Source organism: Sorex araneus, chromosome 10 (genome assembly GCF_027595985.1).
Source record: "Sorex araneus isolate mSorAra2 chromosome 10, mSorAra2.pri, whole genome shotgun sequence".
Taxonomy (NCBI): Eukaryota; Metazoa; Chordata; class Mammalia; order Eulipotyphla; family Soricidae; genus Sorex; species Sorex araneus.
The window spans coordinates 36,069,699-36,087,793 of record NC_073311.1 but is presented as its reverse complement, the minus strand read 5'-3'; the positions used below and the strand labels follow the sequence as shown (position 1 = coordinate 36,087,793).

At 49.2% G+C, this 18,095-nt stretch overlaps 1 protein-coding gene across 2 annotated transcripts in view; it reads right to left on the bottom strand.

Annotated features, from left to right (window-relative positions):
* The window catches only part of PLXNC1 (plexin C1), a 172,224-nt gene that overhangs the window by 116,598 nt on the left and 37,531 nt on the right, over nucleotides 1-18,095 (bottom strand). For both annotated transcript variants that reach the window (XM_004602834.2, XM_055118386.1), the window contains exon 4: nucleotides 15,300-15,400. In XM_004602834.2, the coding sequence (XP_004602891.2) occupies nucleotides 15,300-15,400 (101 nt within the window). The remainder of the gene's footprint in view (nucleotides 1-15,299; nucleotides 15,401-18,095) is intronic.

The window sequence follows — 18,095 nt, the reverse complement described above, 5'->3', positions numbered from 1 at the left end:
TCTTCATTATTTTCAACACTGATCATCTTCCCTTACGTAGTGGCTGGAGATATGTTTTCTCCTAATGCATGCCCATCAAAACCCCCAGAATGGAATCTGACTTTGAAAGATGAACTTAGGAATACAAGGTAGAAATCACCGTGGAATTCAGGCATCCACTGACTGGGGTCTGGCCGAGAGAAAGGAGATGACGATCTAGATACATTCAGAGGAGCAGGCCATGTAAAGGAGCAGGCAGCGGCACGAGAAATGTTGCCCCAGGATCAGAACCCGCAGAGTCCTCCGAAGCCAGGAGAGGAGAGGAAGGGTGCGTCTCACTGAACCTTCAGGGGGAGCAGGGCCTGCCGGCCTCTGGGCTTTTGACTTCCAGCTGTCAGAACTGAGAGAGTAAGTTGGTGCTGCTGTGAGCCAGTGAGTCTGTGGCCATAGCTCTGCGCTCCTGGGAGTTCTTCTAAGGGCAAATGTCTGGGGCTTCACTGGCAGAGAATCCTAGTTTCCCACACCCCTGAGCCCCTCACAAGAAACCTCTGTACTAGCCTTGTGCCTGCCTGTTTCAGCTTTTAAGGTGTAAGAGACTCTCTGCCTCAGTGAAGCCCCACCAGGCCCCCATGTCATTCTTTTTGAGGTGACATTCAAAAGTGTCACCCAGTCTTTTTTGACAGGGTGGGTCTCCCAATCTTGAATCTCGAATGGCCTCTCAGGTGATTCTCTGCCCATCAGACAGGCCAGCAGTTCCCCAAGGGGACCCGAGGAAGCTGTGTGACTCCACACCTGGGGTACTGGATTACCCAGGAGGCTCTACTATAGGGCCAGCAGGGCCTCCCTTAGCGATGTACAGGGGCCTCCACGTCTGCACCTAGTGGTGCTCAGGGGACCACGTGGTGCCAGGGATTGAGTCCTGGTTAGCTGTATAGCATACAACAGCCCCAAACCCTGTCCCATCTCTCCAGCCTGTCTTTCTTACATTTAATCAATCTCCTCAGGAGCCCACTTGGGGCTGGCTCTCCTCTCTCTCTCCTGAGAACCAGGAGGGATAATATTGATTTCTTTCCTCTCTTTTCTTCCATGACAGTGAAGCACAAGAACCAGCTTGGGCATTAGCATTAAGCCTAGATTTGAATCCTGGTTCTACTACTGGTATCATCTGGGAAAGACAGAATGATGGCTACTCCCAAATATCTGGACCTTACTCTCCAGGATCTATGAACATGTTACCTCAAGTGAAAAAAAGAAAAAATAGAAACTTTGCAGAGGTGAGTAGAATCTCAGGACAGGGAGAGCGTCTTATATGTCCTGCCCGGATCCAAAGCGGTGACCAGAGTACAGATCAGAAGGAGCAGGAGAACAGCAGTCAGGGGTGAGCTGAGGGGGTGGATACAGAGTTCAGAGGAGGAAAGCTTTGAAGGTGCTGCCCGCTGGCCTTGCAGAGGCAGGAAGGGGCCTGGCCAGCAAGAGCAGGCTGCTCCCGGCAGCCGCCAAGCCCAGGCAACAGATGTTCCAACAGTCTCCGGAGAAACTCGGCCTCCCCCCACCCGCTTCGCTCTGGGCTCCCTGAAGCCCACAGCAGACTCTGCCTTTCTAGAACTGTAAGACAATAAATATATGTTATTTGAAGCCACCAAGGTCGTGGTCATTTGTCACAGCAGCAGGGGGAAATGAATCTGCCCGCTCTGGCTGTTCGCTCCTCTCGGAAGCGGGAGTTGGAACAGTAGGAGGCTGGGAGGGCTCCGGGATGTGCCGGGCACTGGGCTGGGAGCAGGAGATGCACATTCTTCTCCATACAGGCAGGCCCTTCCACATGGGCACTGCCGCTAAGTCCTGGAGGAGAAGGGTGCCCCCAGCCCCTACAGAGCCATTGGGGACACCCCTGCAGTGCCTTTCCCCTCTTCTCTTACTGGACGGGAGGGACCCAGGCTTTCCGAAGAATCCATCATTTCCCCTCACACCTTGAACTGTCTTGGACTCTGACTTGACCTGAACTGACCTGAACTGTTTCATGAACTGACTTGAACTGACTTGGACTTGTCTTTTTTTGGGGGGGAAGGGTCACACTGGCTATGCACAGGGGTTACTCCTGGCTCTGCACTCAAGAATTACTCCTGGTGGTGTTTGGGGGACCATATGGGATGCTGGGAATCGAGCCCGGGTCGGCCGTGTGCAAGGAAAATGCCCTACCTGCTGTGCTATCACTCCAGCCCCAAGACTTGAACTTGTAAGACAGCAGTAGCCCTGTGTGTGTTTCGGGCGGGGGGGAGAGGCAGGGAATGACCTTGGAGGCTCATGACTGGCCTCGAAGCAGGACTGTCTTCTGGAGGGGGGGTAAGGAAGGCAGATATCAGGACAGGAAGGACTGGTCAGGGGTGGAGGGCAGTCCATAGCAAAGCACCCACCACTGTTTCCTGCTTGGGGACAAATGGATTTGGCATCAAGTTCAGGCTCTCTCTTCTGTACTGGAAAACCTGCTCTCAACTTCCAAACCCCTCCCAAAAAGCCTGATGGGGGAACTGACGGCAAAGCCCGGGTGTTAGACCATCGGACTGAGGAACAATCACCTTCACAATCTCAAGCGGAGAAGAGCCCACAGGCCACGGAAGGACAGCCCGCAGGCCACAGAAGACACAAAGCTGATCCCACGCTGCTGGAAGCTCTTCCGAAAATCAACATAACATAGGCATGTACAAGGATATGGGTCAACATGACAGAGGCATGTACAAGGATATGGGTCAACATGACAGAGGCATGTACAAGGATATGGGAGCTCGTTGAATTTGTTCACACAATCAAGGGAAAACCTTCTGACACCTTGTAACTGGCCTGCTTGCCCCCCACCCCGGTACCCCCCGCCCCCCGGCACAGGGACAAAATGGGGCATTTCCACATGGAAAGATCAAGATGGCAGCAGGGTCCTTTCCAGAAAGATCCATTTTCCTGATGAGGGCCCAGCCCTGGCTTCAGGATGAGACAGAAGGGGAGAGCCCGCCACTGCAAAATGATCAGTGGGACAAAAGTAGAGCCTTGAGGTGGGGCAGGGAGACAGGAGAGGAACCTGACAGCTCAGAGACAGCTGCCAAGCAGGTGGCCGGGAATAAGATGTGACGTGAGTGACTCTTGACAAAACAGACACAAAAGGACAGTAATCTAAAGGATGGAGGGGAGCTTTTTTATTTTAATTTTTTTTTAATAATCTTTCAGAAACTTGGAACTGGTCACATCAGTGCTTTTATAAATTTCCAACTTTTAACAAGGTCCAAATGCAGAACTTTTCACCCCCTGGTTCCACACAGGCCCTGCCCCAAGCAACGCCATGTCTCCTGTTTCCCTCCTCTGGCAGCAGTGCAGGAGGGAGGTCATTCAATCTACCACACCCTCCTCCCCACAAAAAGAACTCTCCTTGAGTGGGTCCTCTAACAAAAGGATGCCCACCCTCTCCTGCCCTTGTTCTGAGCCCAGTTCCAGGACCAGCTCCACTTCTAGAAGCTTCTAGAACAGCTTGGAGTATGCATCCCTGACCTGCTATGGCCAGGCGCATGCCAAGGGTTTTGAAGCTCATTCTAGGCTGAAGTGCTCTCGGCGGCACTGGGAGGTGCTAGGATGAAGTCTGCTTCATAGACAACTGCACTTGGAGTGGCAGAGAAAAGACTTGCCACCACTCAGTGGCCAGGACTCTCCCCTGAGCTGCTCCGCCCCAGCAGCCACACTGCCCCAGCCCAGAATGTTTCTGTAACCTGCTCATGAAGCTGGATTTCTCTATGTAGCTTGCAGGTCAGTTGGATAGCAGCAAAAAGTAATAATAATTATAAATAAAGTTGAGTGGGGGCTCTGAGTGTGCTGCCCAGGTCAGCCCTGGCATGTGTACTCCCTGCTTTGAGACAAGTAAGGAAGTGCAGGGAAGGAGGCAATTAGAAGTGACGACCATGGACCAGAGCCGTAGGATGCGGGTAAGACATTTGCCACACGCAGCTAACCTAGGTTTGATCCCTGACATCCCATAAAGTCTCCAACAATGATCACTTCCTGAGTGCAGAGCCAGGAGTAAGCCCTGAGCATCCCCGGGTGTGGCCCACTGAAATAAAAAACAAAAGTGACCACCCAACTCTTGCATGAACCCCACATTCCTGCTGGAACTGACTCCTGAGCAATCTAAACAAATGTTTGATCCTGTCAGCCACTGAGAATTCAGTCGCTTGGGTGAGGCCTTGGGCCCAACCTGTGGGGTAGCACAATGACTGACATCCGGTGGCAGATGAAGGTGTACACGGTCAATGAGGACCACCAGTGGGATGACCGGGGCACCAGCCATGTGCTGTCCAGCTATGTGGAGCAGCTGAAGGTCATGTCCCTGCTTGTCAGGGCTGAGAACGATATGGGATCAGAGACAAACCACCTCCAGCAGCAACATGTAAGCTCATCTACTGGCTCTGCCCAGAGACTCATGAATAAATCTCAAAAGAGATCAACAGGGAGGGATGTTGGGACCGTTGGTGGTGGAAAATGGGCACTGGTGGAGGGATGGGTACTCGATCATTGTATGACTGAAACACAAGCATGAAAATTTGTAAGTCTGTAACTTTATCTCACGGTGATTCACTAATAAAAAAAATAAAAAAGAGATCAACAGCCGCCAAAAGTATTCATACAACTGCTTATAGCTGGAACATCCAGGGCACCCCAGAGAGGAGCGGGTCAGCCCAGTGCCCACCAAACAAAGCCCCAGCAGCCACTTGCTTCCACAATCCAAAAATTGCTGCCACGTCCCTGGCCAGACTCCATCATCTTGGGACTGAGTTCATGAAGAAATGAACCTGTCAAAAATTTAGGCTAGTGGAGTTCATGCCCAATTCAATCAGCTTAACCAATGGCTGGGTGAATAGCAGTGCTCCTACATTATAAAGAAAAAAAATAGGCTATTTGCTCAAGAAGCAAGTGAAACCTCTAGACATGAACTGAGTACTGGAAATAGGTAAAGAAAGAAACATGAGAACCTTTCAGTACCTGGATTGCAAACCATAATGCCCAAAATGAAAGAGAGAAAGAAAGAAGAAAAGTACCTGCTATAGAGGCAGACTGTTGGGGTGAGGGGAAAGAAGGGAAACTGGGGATACTGGTGGTGAATAATGTACACTGGTGAAGGGATGGGTGTTGGAACACTGTATGACTGAAATCCAATCATGAACAACTTTGTAACTGTGTTTCTCACAGTGATTCAATAAAAATAAATAAAATTTAAAAATAACTTTTAGGGGCTGGAGTGATAGCATATCAGGTAGGACGTTTGCTTTGCACGCAGCTGACCCGGGTTCAATTCCCAGCATCCCATATGGTCCCCTGAGCACCACCAGGAGTGATTCCTGAGTGCACGAGCCAGGATTAACCCCTGTGTGTCGCCGGGTGTGACCCAAAAAGCAAAATAATCCTAATAATACTAATAATAATAACTTTTAAAGTAATATCCAATGGGATGGATTGAAAAGAGTTTTTTAAAGACAAAAAAATAAGAATTCATTTGCTCATGTAGTAATTACTGAAACAAAAACTCAGAGACACTCCTGCTCCACCATCACTAGAAAGCAACATCCAAAAAGGCAAGAAAGAACTTGGACCTGTGGTCCTGGCATGGTGTTGGGCATGGTAGATGCCCAGTGAGTTTCTGTGCTCTGACTGCATGGAAAAAGTCATGAACGCTGGCCATTGGCATGTCTGTCTTCCTCGCTGGCATATAAATTCCTTGAGGCCAAGAGTGGGATCTGATTTCTCTCAACAGCACCTGCTTCTCTTGCTTCCCACACTGGGTTCTTGGTAAATACCCAATAAATATATTCTGAAATCAAAGAAACTAGATTTGGGGGAGAGATGGTGCTGGCCTAGAAATCGGTCCTTAACTTGTGACATTGTTTCTGTGGGGAAACGCATCCGAGTGCCAAACGAACTTGCAAATGAACTTTTGGAACCTCACCCGTTCATTGGTTCAGGATTGCCAGTTTTGTGGAAATCCATAACTGAACACATGTGCTGTGCTTTGCAGTATGGGAGAAACTGAGAAACTGCTTCCAAACCCAAGATACTCAGCCTGCAGAAATTCACTTTCCACCCACACAGAACAAATCCAGCACAGGTTGGATTTGAGGTTCCAACAATAAAATACTAGACTTTTTAGAGCTCATTGTTTATCTAATTGCTTTTTATCTACTTATACTGGGTGCCTATTCTTAACACCCGATCAAAAGGAAGTTAAGATCATTTCTTTGTCCCCCCTCCACCCGACTTACCCCCACCACCAAATCCACTTTCTAGACACGTATGCAAGAAAGCTCAACCTTCTCAACAGAGAAAATAAATTATTTTTCTAAATAAATCTGTGACATTTAAAATAAACACAGTGGGATGCTCTACAGTCATAAGAAAACATCCCCCTTTAGAATTCCTAATTTTGAATGGTACTTGGAGCTTCAAGTGAGTCACAGATCTGAGATTTCCTTTTGCTTCATCTTAGGCCAGAACCAACCCGTTAGAGATCAAGTGGTTAGACAAGGTTGGGAAGGACTCATCACCCCAAAACCCAGTGTGTTTTATGATGTGTACCCCACAAGTGCCACCTGTCATGGGGAGTCTCCCCCTCACTCCATCTTTCCAACTCATTTTCTTGAGAATAACATGGTAAAGCTCTTTTGCTTTTTAAAATTATTATTGAATCACTGTGAGATACACTGATACAAAGTTGTTCATGACTGAGTTTCAATCATACAACAGCTGTCCCTTCACCAGCGTACATTTCCCGCCGTCTGCACCCACTCCCCAGCCCCCCAGTCTGCCTTTATAAGATATAGCATACTTAACATTCTCTCTCTTTCTCTCTCTCTCTCTCTCTCTCTCTCTCTCTCTCTCTCTCTCTCTCTCTCTCTCTCTCTCTCGCGCGCGCGCGCACGCTTGCTCGCTCTCCCTCCCTCCCTCCCTCCCTCCCTCTCCTCTTCCCTCTCCCTCCCTTCCTTTTAGGCACTATGGTTTGCGATACTGTTATTGAAAGGGTGTCATGCATGATGTCACTTTACCTGCTTTCTCAGTTCTAGTCTAGAGCGATCACTTCCAACTATGACTGTCAAAGTAATCCCTTCTCTGTCCTATGCACTCCCCAACACTGCCCCAACCTGTGGCAACCTTCCTACCATGTAATAGTCCTGAAGGAATCTGTTTCTATTGCCTTTGGGAATTTCTCTCTCTCTCTTGCTCTCTCTGTCTCTCTCTCATTTTATACATACATATACATATATTCAGCATGATCGACCATATCCACATGGTGAACAAGCTCATTGAGGTTGCGCGAGAGTTCAAGATGCCGCTCTGTCTAACACTCATTGATTTAAAGCCTTTGATTCTGTTGAGACTGAAGCGGTCATCGAAGCCCTAGCCAAACAGGGTGTTCAAACTCAGTACATCAGGATCCTCCATGAGCTGTATTATAGATTCACCACCAGGATCTCACCATTCTACAAAGAAATGATCATCAATGTAAAGAGAGGGGCTCGGCAGGGCGACACCATTTCACCAAAACTCTTCAGTGCCACCCCCAAGAACATCATGCAATGACTGGAATGGGAAGGAATGGGAGTGAAGACAGTCAGCCAGCAACTACACCACCTCCGCTTCGCTGATGACATCATTCTAATAACATCAAATATCAACCAAGTAGCATGAATGCTGGCCGACTTCGACCTTGAGTGTGGAAAGGTTGAACTGCAGCTGAATCTCACGAATACAATGTTCATGAGAAACGGACTAGTTCCTGATGTTCCATTTGCCCTCAATGGAATGAACATCTCCTAATGCAGCAGTTATGTGTACCTAGGTCAAGAACTCAATATAACAAACAACCTGGCACCTGAACTGTGCAAGAGGAAGAGAGCAGCATAGAATGTCTTTAAGAGCATCGAAGAAGTGATTAAGAGAAGGAAGAACCTCTGTCTCTGAGCACATCTTTTCAACGCCACCATTCTTCCTGCACTAACATATGCCTCAGAGACCTGGGCCCTATAAAAACAGGATGAGAACGTTATTTGGGTATGCCAGAGGAATTCAAAGAGCTATGCTTGGAATATCACGTTTCACTCAAGTGAGAGAATGAATCTGAAGTTTCAACCTCCATTGACAATCAAGAATCAAAGATGCTGTCTCATTTGCCAAGGCAGCGAAAATCAGATGGGCCATACACGTAATGCAATTTAGAGACAATCAGTGGACTAAAGCTGTTACCGACTGGATTCCATGGGGCGTCAAAAGACTGTGTGGCCGCCCACCTACAAGATGGTCAGACTTCTTCGTCAAGACCCTGAATGAATGGTTTGAGGCTCTTTGTGTTCCTGGAGCGAGGAGACAACATTGGGCTACACTAACACAAGACAGAGATGAATGGAGACATTAATGGCGCCTGCTAGAGCAAAAATCAATGAACAACGGGATGCCAAGTGATACAAGTGATGTGTGTATACATACATACATATATATATATATATATATATATAAACTCAAAATGAGTGTGATCATTGTATGTCCCTCTTCCTCTGACTCTTTGACTCAGTGCACTCAGCATGATACTCTCCATGTCCATCCAGGTATTAGAGGTATAAGCAATGAGACAGGCACAGTTTAGGGATACAGTGATCAAGCAGACAGACAAGAGAGAAGGTCTCTATGATCCAGTGACACTTGTCATTTTAAAAGGGAGAGGAAGAGGGGCTAGAGTGATAGTACAGCAGGTAGGGTGCTTGCCTTGCACATGGCTGACCCAGGTTTGATCCCCATATGGTGCCCTGAGCACACTAGGAATGATTCCTGAGTGCAGAGCCAGGATTATCCCTGAGTACTTCCAGGTGTGACTGTCAATGTCACTGTCATCCTGCTGTTCATCGATTTGCTCAAGTGGGCACTAGTAACATCTCCATTGTGAGACTTGTTGTTACTGTTTTTGGCATATTGAATATGCCACAGGGAGCTTGCCAGGTCTGCTGTGCAGGCGAGATACTCTCCATAACTTGCTGGGCTTTCCGAGAGGGATGGAGGAATTGAACCCGGGTCGGCCACGTGCAAGGCAAATGCCCTACCTGCTGTGCTATCACTCCAGCCAGGTGTGACTAAAAGCCCAAAGTAAAAGTTGGGTTGTGGGGGTAGGGAGGAAGAGATCTCAGAACACTCCAGAGAGTAGGAAAATACCTAAAATATACTGGGGGGTGATTGTGGGTTGAGGGCTTGAGGCCTCTTAATACTGGGTTGGTCATCACATGAGGCTGACACCCAAGGACAGCAGATACAAGGGCCAGGAGGATTGCCCCATAGCTGGAAGCCTGCTTCATGAGTAGAGGGGAGAAGGCAGATGGAATAGAGAAGGGGTCACTTAGAAAATGATGGCTGGAGGAATCACTCAGGATGGGACATGCGTGCTGAAAGTAGATAATGAACCAAACATGATGACCTCTCAACGTCTGTGTTGCAAGCTATAATGCCCAAAAGTAGAGAGATAGTATGGAGAATATTGTCTGCCATGGAGGCAGGGGGAGGGTGGGAAAGGGTGGGCATACCGGGGATATTGGTGGTGGAGAATGTGCACTGGTGGAGGGACAGGTGCTTGATCATTGTGTGATTGTAACCCAAACACGAAAGCTTGTAACTATCTCACGGTGATTTAATAAAATTTAAAAAAATACTGGGTTGGTCTATGGTTAAAGAAACTTTGGGGGGCTGGAGCAATAGCACAGCAGGTAGAGCGTTTGCCTAGCACGCGGCCAACCCAGGTTTGATTCCCAGCATCCTATATGGTCCCATGAGCATAGCCAGGGGTAACTTCTGAGTGCAGAGCTAGGAGTGACCCCTGTGCATTGCTGGGTGTGACCCAAAAAGAAAAAAAAAGAAACTTTGGTATATCTACACAAGGGAATACTATGCAGCTGTTAGGAAACATGAAATCATGAAATCTGCATATAAGTGGATTGATATGGAGAATATCATGTTAAGTGAATTGAGTCATAAAGAGAGGGACAAACAGAATGACTGCACTCATTTGTGGAATATAAAACAACATAATAGGAGACTAACACCCAAGGATAGTGGAGATAAGGGTCAGAATGGTTGCTCCACAGCTTGGAGCATGTGCTGTGGGGGAAGGCAGCCAGGATAGAGAAGGGACCACTAAGTAAATGATGGTTTAAAGGCTCACTCAGGATGGGAGATGTGTGCTGAAAGTAGGCTATGGACCAAACATGATGGCTGCTTGGTACCTGTATTGCAAACCATAATACCTGAGAGAGAGGGTGGGGGGAGGGAATGTGCCTGCCACAGAGGCAGGGGGTGGGAAGGGGTGGGGGTTGGGGGAGGGATACAGGGAACATTGGTGGTGGAGGAATGGATACTCTAATGTTCTGTGACTAAAACAAAATCAAGAAAGTCTTTAAGTCTGTAAAAAAAATGAAATATTTTACAAAAATACTCGCTTGGTCTAGAGGGGATGATGTGGGTCTATAGCTTGCTAGGTCAGAGAGAGCTAGCCATAGAGAGAGCTAAAGAACATTCCAGACAGCAGAGAGCAAACGGAGAGACTGTGTGGCAGAAACAAGCGTGGCCTGTTCCTGAGTCCACAGGAGGCTGGGGTAGCTGGGGTAGTGTGAGCCAAAAGGAGGGTGTCAGGAAGAGTCCCTGAGGGTCTGGAGTGCAGCTCCAGGAGGGCAAGAAGCAGAGACCAAGAGCCGGTGGAGGTGAGCAGGCCAGGCACACCCTGGGGTCAGAGAGACAGCACAGGCTCCCGTGCTCAGAGAGACGTCCGGGGCAAGGCACTTGCCTTGCACGTAGCTGACCTGGTTTGATTTCTGCCACCCCCTTTGCTCCCCTGAGCACCACCAGGAGAGACCCTCAGGCACAGATAGGAGAAGCCCCCGAGTCCCGCTGGGTGTGTCCCATCCCCTTCTTCCCCAATACAAAGGCTTGGTGTCCAAGGGATAGTTCAGTGGCTTCGATCACCTGCCTTGACAAATAAAGCTTCGAATTGGACCCCCTGTGCCATGGCACGCACTGAGAGAAGTCCTGGCGGCTCTGCTGTCTGTGATCTCAGCAATTCCCAGCCATACCTCAGCAAGGTACGTGTGTGAGCACTACTAAAATGGTTCGTGAGTACCTGGGCCAGGAAGCAGGATCACTGCGAGCATGTGTGTGTGAGGAGCATGACCCTTGGCCAGCACTGTGACAAGTGTGCAAATAGAATAAATAAACAAGGGAACGCAATATTTTAAAGGGGGGATGTCTATAATACCTTTGACCCCAGAGAATAGGGAAGAGAAGGACAGAGAAGGAAAGAAATTGCTGGGGGAAGGAAGAGATAAGATAGGAAAGTAAGGGTGTAATGTTGGGGAGTGGACTGCTATATATCCAAAGCACAGACTCAACAACACTGAAGACACAAGGTCCAAACTATAAACCTTATAATATGCTTGTCAAGGAGACAGGCTGGGGCGGAGGATATACGGGAACACTGGCTGAGGGAATTTGACACTGGTGGTGGGATTGGAGCTAGAACACTATATGCCTAAAACTTAACTATCAATACTTTAGAAATCACAGTTCTTAAAAAAAAAAAAAATCTCCCCTCATCCATTCATTGTGACAACACAGAGAAGAGAATGAGGTAAAGACAATAAAATTGCATTTCCAGGTTGTGTTCACTTTTCCTGGAGACACAGTCCAGCGTCACCGAAAGCCCCTCAGCCTCAGCCTCCCTTGAGCCTTTGCCTCTCACTCTTACTCAGCGGGCTGTGCACAGAAGACAGAGATTCCTGCATTTCAAGCCACTTCTTTTCCCTCAGCAGATGGGTCCTGTGTTTGTCTTACCTCTTCTGGATGCTTCTCCCCTCTTACAAGCCGCTCCCCCAAGTCACCCCAGCTTCGAAGCTCCTTCATCAGCCCGACTGCCCCAATTCCTACTCTTGGCACAGTCTACAGACCACCCCACCCCGGCTAATTTCTTAATTTTCCTGAACACAGAGTTCCGCGACCTCTGTCATAATTCCTGTCATCATATGGGGAGACTGCCACTTCCACACAGTGACAGATCTACCAGACACTTGGATATCTCAGTGTGGCAATTCTTCTCTGTCCATCAGTAACACCGTCATACCCCAGACCTTGTCATTCCTGCTAATCCTATATTCTCATTGGCCTCAATTTTTGTTTTAAAAACTTTTTGTTGACATTGTGTAACATTGGCTTACTTATATATTTTAGGAGTACAATATCCCCACATCATACCCATCATAATCCGTTACCCCTGAAAATTCCAATATCTTTCAATAGTAATCCACTAGACCCTTTCAGCTCACTTCCTCCTTGTTCTGGGTAATCACAGATCTGGTTGACCTCAGATTTAAGCTCCCCACAACCCCTCCCATAGCCCCTGTGGCTCTGAAACCCAACTGTGTCCTCCAAGAGACAGCCCCTGCTACCTTCTCACACCCCCAAGTCCCCTCACATCCCCACTTCCTGACTGGGCACTCAATTCTATGTGTAGGCTCATGCATGAATCTGCATCCCTAGTGATGCTGTGATGTAGCTTTTGAACTGACCCTGAGCTCCCCAAGCTGCCTCTTCCCTCTGGACATATTTCCTGGCAAAGTCTCAACTCTGGCTAACACCCCATCCCCACCCTTATCTACTCCACCATTCCAGCCAACAGAGTTGGCCAGATCTTTTGAAAGCAAACAAAACAAAGAATATGCATAGAGTGCATATTGCTCTCATTTCAAAAGCAAGACCACCAGCCTTCTCCTTCATACCTTCTTCTCCCTTCAAACCTCCAGGGGCTTCTTCCCACACCTCCCTCTCTTGAGGTGTAAGTCACTAAAAATGACAAATCCTACAGGAAAAGTGCAGCATGTGTGTCCCTCAGCTGCCTGCTGTGGCGTCCATGTCCAAGGCTTAACTTGCTTACAGCCCTTCAGAAGTGCCCCCCACTGGGTCACTAGGTCACTTTTTTCTTTTGTCTGCTGAAGGCAACACCCCATAACTCTCCTTCTCTCCAATTTCTCCCTGGCTACTGGCACTTTCCCAGCAGCCTGGATATGCACTGCTGTTTCAGGTGTGTGCTGTTTATTTGTTCTCTTTGGTGTCCCAAGCAGGGTTCAGAGGCCCCCGGGTTTCTCACAGAGATTTTCAATCAACTGGGCTCATGGTTCAACACCAGAGCCTGAGACTGAGGTCTGCTCAGGTCCTGCCGTGCTAGGAATTCCCCGGGCCACCCAGGCAGTGCTCAGGGGAACCAAATGGTACAGGGGACCAAAGAAGGGTCAAGTATATGCAAGGCAGGTGTTATAACCCTGTCCCATCTCTCTGGTCTATCTCATGTATTTTTCATACAACAAAATTTTCTGGACTCCACTTTTTTCCTCCACTGTTCTTGCTTTTTTTTTTTTTGTCTTTCCCCTTCCATTACTTCTCTCTGTATTTCTTGTGATCATTTCTGCAGTGGCCCAGGGCGGTTCACACTTGAAATGGTGCTCCCCCAGTTTCAGTGGCTGTGCTGATGTGGGGGAACAGAGCACAAGTTCAGTTGCAGGGCTCGTACACACTTGATTGTATGTGGCACTGAGGCCATCAAGACAGAGTTCCAGGGACCGAACTCTGGGTGCCCCAGCCTCATGCTTACTGGCTTTTTTTCCTTTCCCCTCCAATTCTCCCCATTTCTTTTTCCATCCCTCCCTGCACCAACTCAACACTCTCAGTTCTCCAGCTCCCACTCTTCTCAGTCACACTCATTCCACCCCTCTGCTGGGCTGAGGGCTTGTGCACACACCACTCGCCAGGGCCAGCTCCACCAGCCTTTCCCCAGACCAGCCTCTCCTAGGAGGAGCCCTGACCCAGGGCACCTAGGCAGTAGCCCCTGGATACCAGTGACCCTGCCGTCACTGGTCTTTGCGCCGTCACCTCCTCCATTCTCACTGGATCAGCTCCCGCATGGAGCCCCAGCAACCCAGCCCAGGGACCCTCAGAAATAGAACAGATCGGAGAGATTATTGTGTGTGTGTGTATTTGGGGGAGAGGGGAGGGAGTAAGGAAACTGCCTGGTGGGTGGGCAACGATAAAATGCCATTCATGAGCAGTTAATTTCCTAAACTCTCGTCTTGGGCCAGCGACAAGAAGAAACCGTTTCCTACCCAATTACAATTATTCATGAGGCTTTTTCCTTTTGTCTGCCAGTGATTCTGACGGAAACAGCCCCGTGAGGAAGCATAGCAAAGGCGAGAGCAATTAGACACCGTGCGCAGGCTCCGCTTTTGACTTCCCCCGTGAACTCTTAATTAATTCCATCCTCATATTTTTAGTTTGTTTCCTCTGAAAACCCAGTTGCATACACAGTATTCACCCTCTCCCTCCACGTCCCTTCACACCCCCGACCCACCGGGTGCTCCACAAACCTCTTGCATGTCTGGGGGCTTTGAACCCTCTTCCTTGTGGTCAAACTGCCCCCCACCCCGGCTCAGCCCTCCTCCTCTCTGCACCTGCTCCACTCCTGCTCATCCCTTTCCACCTTTCAAGGCAGAAAGCAGCGAGCTGACAGACACTGCCTTGCCTTTCCTCCCCTGCCCGCCTAGCAGCGTCTTGCTTCTAGAGAGCCGAGTACTGGGTTGTCATGGCAACAGCGAATCCAACCTAGCCGGTCCCAGCAACCAGGATGCTAGGAACTGCTATGGCAAGAGAGCTGCTACCAGTTAGTTGCCCCTGAGCCTGGCTGGGTCGTGAGCATCATCAATTCAAAACCAGACTTGGGCAGATGCTGCCCGGAGACAGAGATGGAACGTGGGGTCCCCCCCGCCACCCGGGGTATTAGGAGACGATATCATCAGTAATGCGGCTTCCGCAGGCCAGACGTGACACGAGAAGGATTGGTTTGAAAATCTTCACCCCTCCCTGTTCTTTTTCATTGCCCCCAAGGGAGAACCTTTCCTCTCAGATGTTGCAGAACTCAGTAGAAAGCCAAAGCAAAAAAATACCACACACGAGAAATGGCCATCCCCTGCCAAGGCTTCATTGAGCCACCTCCTCCCCATCCCACTCCCCACCACCCCGAGGCAGGGGATGGGGGAACCCTCAGGGGGTACAGGGTAAATGAACACCCAACATGCCTGGGAGCATCTCTGGGAATTCGTTAGCATCTCACAGGCATGTCTTAGGCGGCAGAGATCCCCAGATCACTGGAGGGGGAAGGGGCAACAAGTGTTCTGCTGCCTCTGACATTCACTTAAGATGTGTGGTGAGAAAGAAAGTGGTGATACCTTTGCTGCGCGTGGCACCAGCCGCAGTGAGGGTCCCCAGCTGCAAGGCACTGGACGCAGGACTGGCGTTTCTTGCAACTGGCGACCTCGACTCTCCTCACCTGAGAAGGAAGACGACAGTAGTCAGGGAAGCGGCAGTGGCAGCCTTGTTTGATATCAGAGGGCCCAGAGAGCGCTGTTTTTTGTTTGTTTGTTTGTTTGTTTGTTTGTTTGTTTGCTTTATGGGTCACAACCGGCAATGCACAGTGGTGTTACTCCTGGCTCATGCACTCAGGAGTTACTCCTCGTGGTGCTCGGGGGACCCTGTGCGATTCTGGGAATAGAACCTGGGTTGCCATGTGTAAGGCAAATGCCCTACCCACTGTGCTATCGCTCCAGCCCAAGAGCACCTTTATCAAGGCAAATTCCAGGCTGTCTTCAGAAGGACGCCAGGCAGAGGCTCTGTCAGGATGGAGTCCAGATGCCTTAAACACCCACCCCCCCAGGCCCATGAAGAGCTGCGGAGACTCTGTGGAGTAGGTCCTAAGTGGACCTCAGAATCGGTTTTTCATTTGGGGGCCACACCCAGGTGTGCTCAGTGCTTAATCTTGGTTCTTTGCTTAGGGATCTTTCTGGGTGTGTGTGTGTGTGTGTGTGTGTGTGTGTGTGTGTGTGTGTGTGTGTGTGTGTGTGTGTGTGTGCCTCCACATGGGGGGACCAGGGTGGAGTTTGGGGACCATATGTGGTAACCATATATGTTCAGCCATTTATGAACCCGGGTTGGCCACATGCCAGGCAAGAGCCTTAATATCTGTACTATGTCTCTGGTCCTGGAAACCTGCATTTTAAGCACCCTAGGAAGTCTGACCCACCATCCAGGTTTCTGACCTGCTAACAGTGATTTCCCCAACAGTCATGGATTCGGGTGTTTGAATGCAAAGGTGATGTGGGGTCAGAGGCACTTTGGAAATGAGCCTTGGGGCATGACAAAGGCTGTGTGAGCCTGTGATGATGCTCTCATCCCCTGCGTGGGATGCTGGGGAGGGGTCTTCCAATTATCCCCTATTCCCAGGGCTGCCACACACACACCCTCCTCCCCCCTGCCCCCCACCAGCATCACAGAGCAGGCTCCTGCTGGGCAAACCCTGTCACCCAGAGAAGGCACGGTGTCCTCAGCAGGGTGGAGGGAGACAGGGCATCCGGGAGGCAGCCTCGGCTTCAAGACCCCACAGAGGGACACTTCAGGCCAGGAAACCTAAGTAATTCCTCACAAAGGGAAGAGTGGTCGAGGCAGAACTGTCAAGAACCCTTACTGGGGACCCTCTTTCCCTCCTAGGAGACTCCCTGGCAGATAACTCTGCCAGCCCACGGTCCTCCACTGCCATCAGATGCAGGCACACTACCGGCTTGAGCCAGAATGACGCAGAGTGGGGAAATCTCACTGACCCTCTGAGTTCTGGGGGCATTCCATAAGGGGCAGGGGCAGACCACCAGCTCAGTCAGAATGACTCAGGGTAGGGCGATCTTACCATCTTCTCAGTTCTGGGGGTATTCTGTGAATCCTGGTATCTCTCTCACCGTGTCTCTCATCTGCCAGAGGGCGATGGGGCAGCTGCCTACACAAAGGCTATTATAAACTTTGTCTGGCACATACTAAGTGCTTGATAATTGTTGCCCAGTGCTAGGATGTGAGAGAAGAATTCCACGGTCCAGCAAACACAGGGAACCTCAGACTGAAATGGCCAAATAGGCCTCCTTAGCATGGGCTTCTGTGAGCCTCTGAATATGCTGAGCATCAAAATGTCTAGGAGAGGCAGAGAAAGTAACATCTGCTCCAAGGATCATTTTTTTTTTTTTTGCTAAGACTGTTTAGTGAAATGTGAGTCTCTAGTAGAACATTCTATAAGAACTAATATACGATGTACTTAAACATGCAAATAGCTCTGTGTGAAAAAGAGGACAATATGAATGCTCTGCTTCTGTGAGTAACCCACTACAGTGAGAACCTCAAAGCAAAGCTTGCATCTCAGGATGGCTATGTTTTTGATGGGAGTGGGGACACTGTGTTTCAAGAAGTGTTCAGGAAACCCAGCAGCTGGGTCAGCAGTTCCATGCAAGCAGCAATGATGCAGTGCTGCTCAGGCCCTGTGGTGCTGGGAATTACATGTGGTGCCAGGGAATGAAGTGCATTGCACCTTATTGCACCCAGTACTATCTCTCCATGCCCTCGATAAATAATCCATGAATGCCACAGATTATATTGGTTTGGCTGTTACTATGGACCCACGAGTCCAGGAGAAGATATTTCTTATGGCTGATACTGGCTCAACACCCAGAGTCTTACCATGCTCTATGGCAGAAATCTAAGTGAAAGCATGTAAGAATTAGCAATGTTGGCCTGGAGCAATAGTGCCCTGGGTAGGGCACTTTCCTTGTATGCAGCCAATACAAGTTCAACCCCCATACCACATATGGTCCCCCAAACTCTGCCAGGAGTGATCCCTGAACACAAAGCCAGGAATAAACCCTGAGCACCACTGGGCTGTGGCCCAAAATAAACAAGAACAACACAAAAATGAATTTTGATGCTCAGCAGAAAAGCCTTACCAGATGTCAGGTTTGGGAAGGGCAGGAACTGGAAGCGTTACCTTCCAGAAAGCAAGAAACTGTCATTGATTGGTGCACTTAGAGTAGTTCCCACCCTATTAGAGTCTCGGCTTCTTGGGAAGGTCGTCATGAGGATTTATAAAGCTACTTGCAATGTTTCAAAAAGCAGAATGGAAAAAAACATGCACAGATTAAGCAAGATTTTCAGCA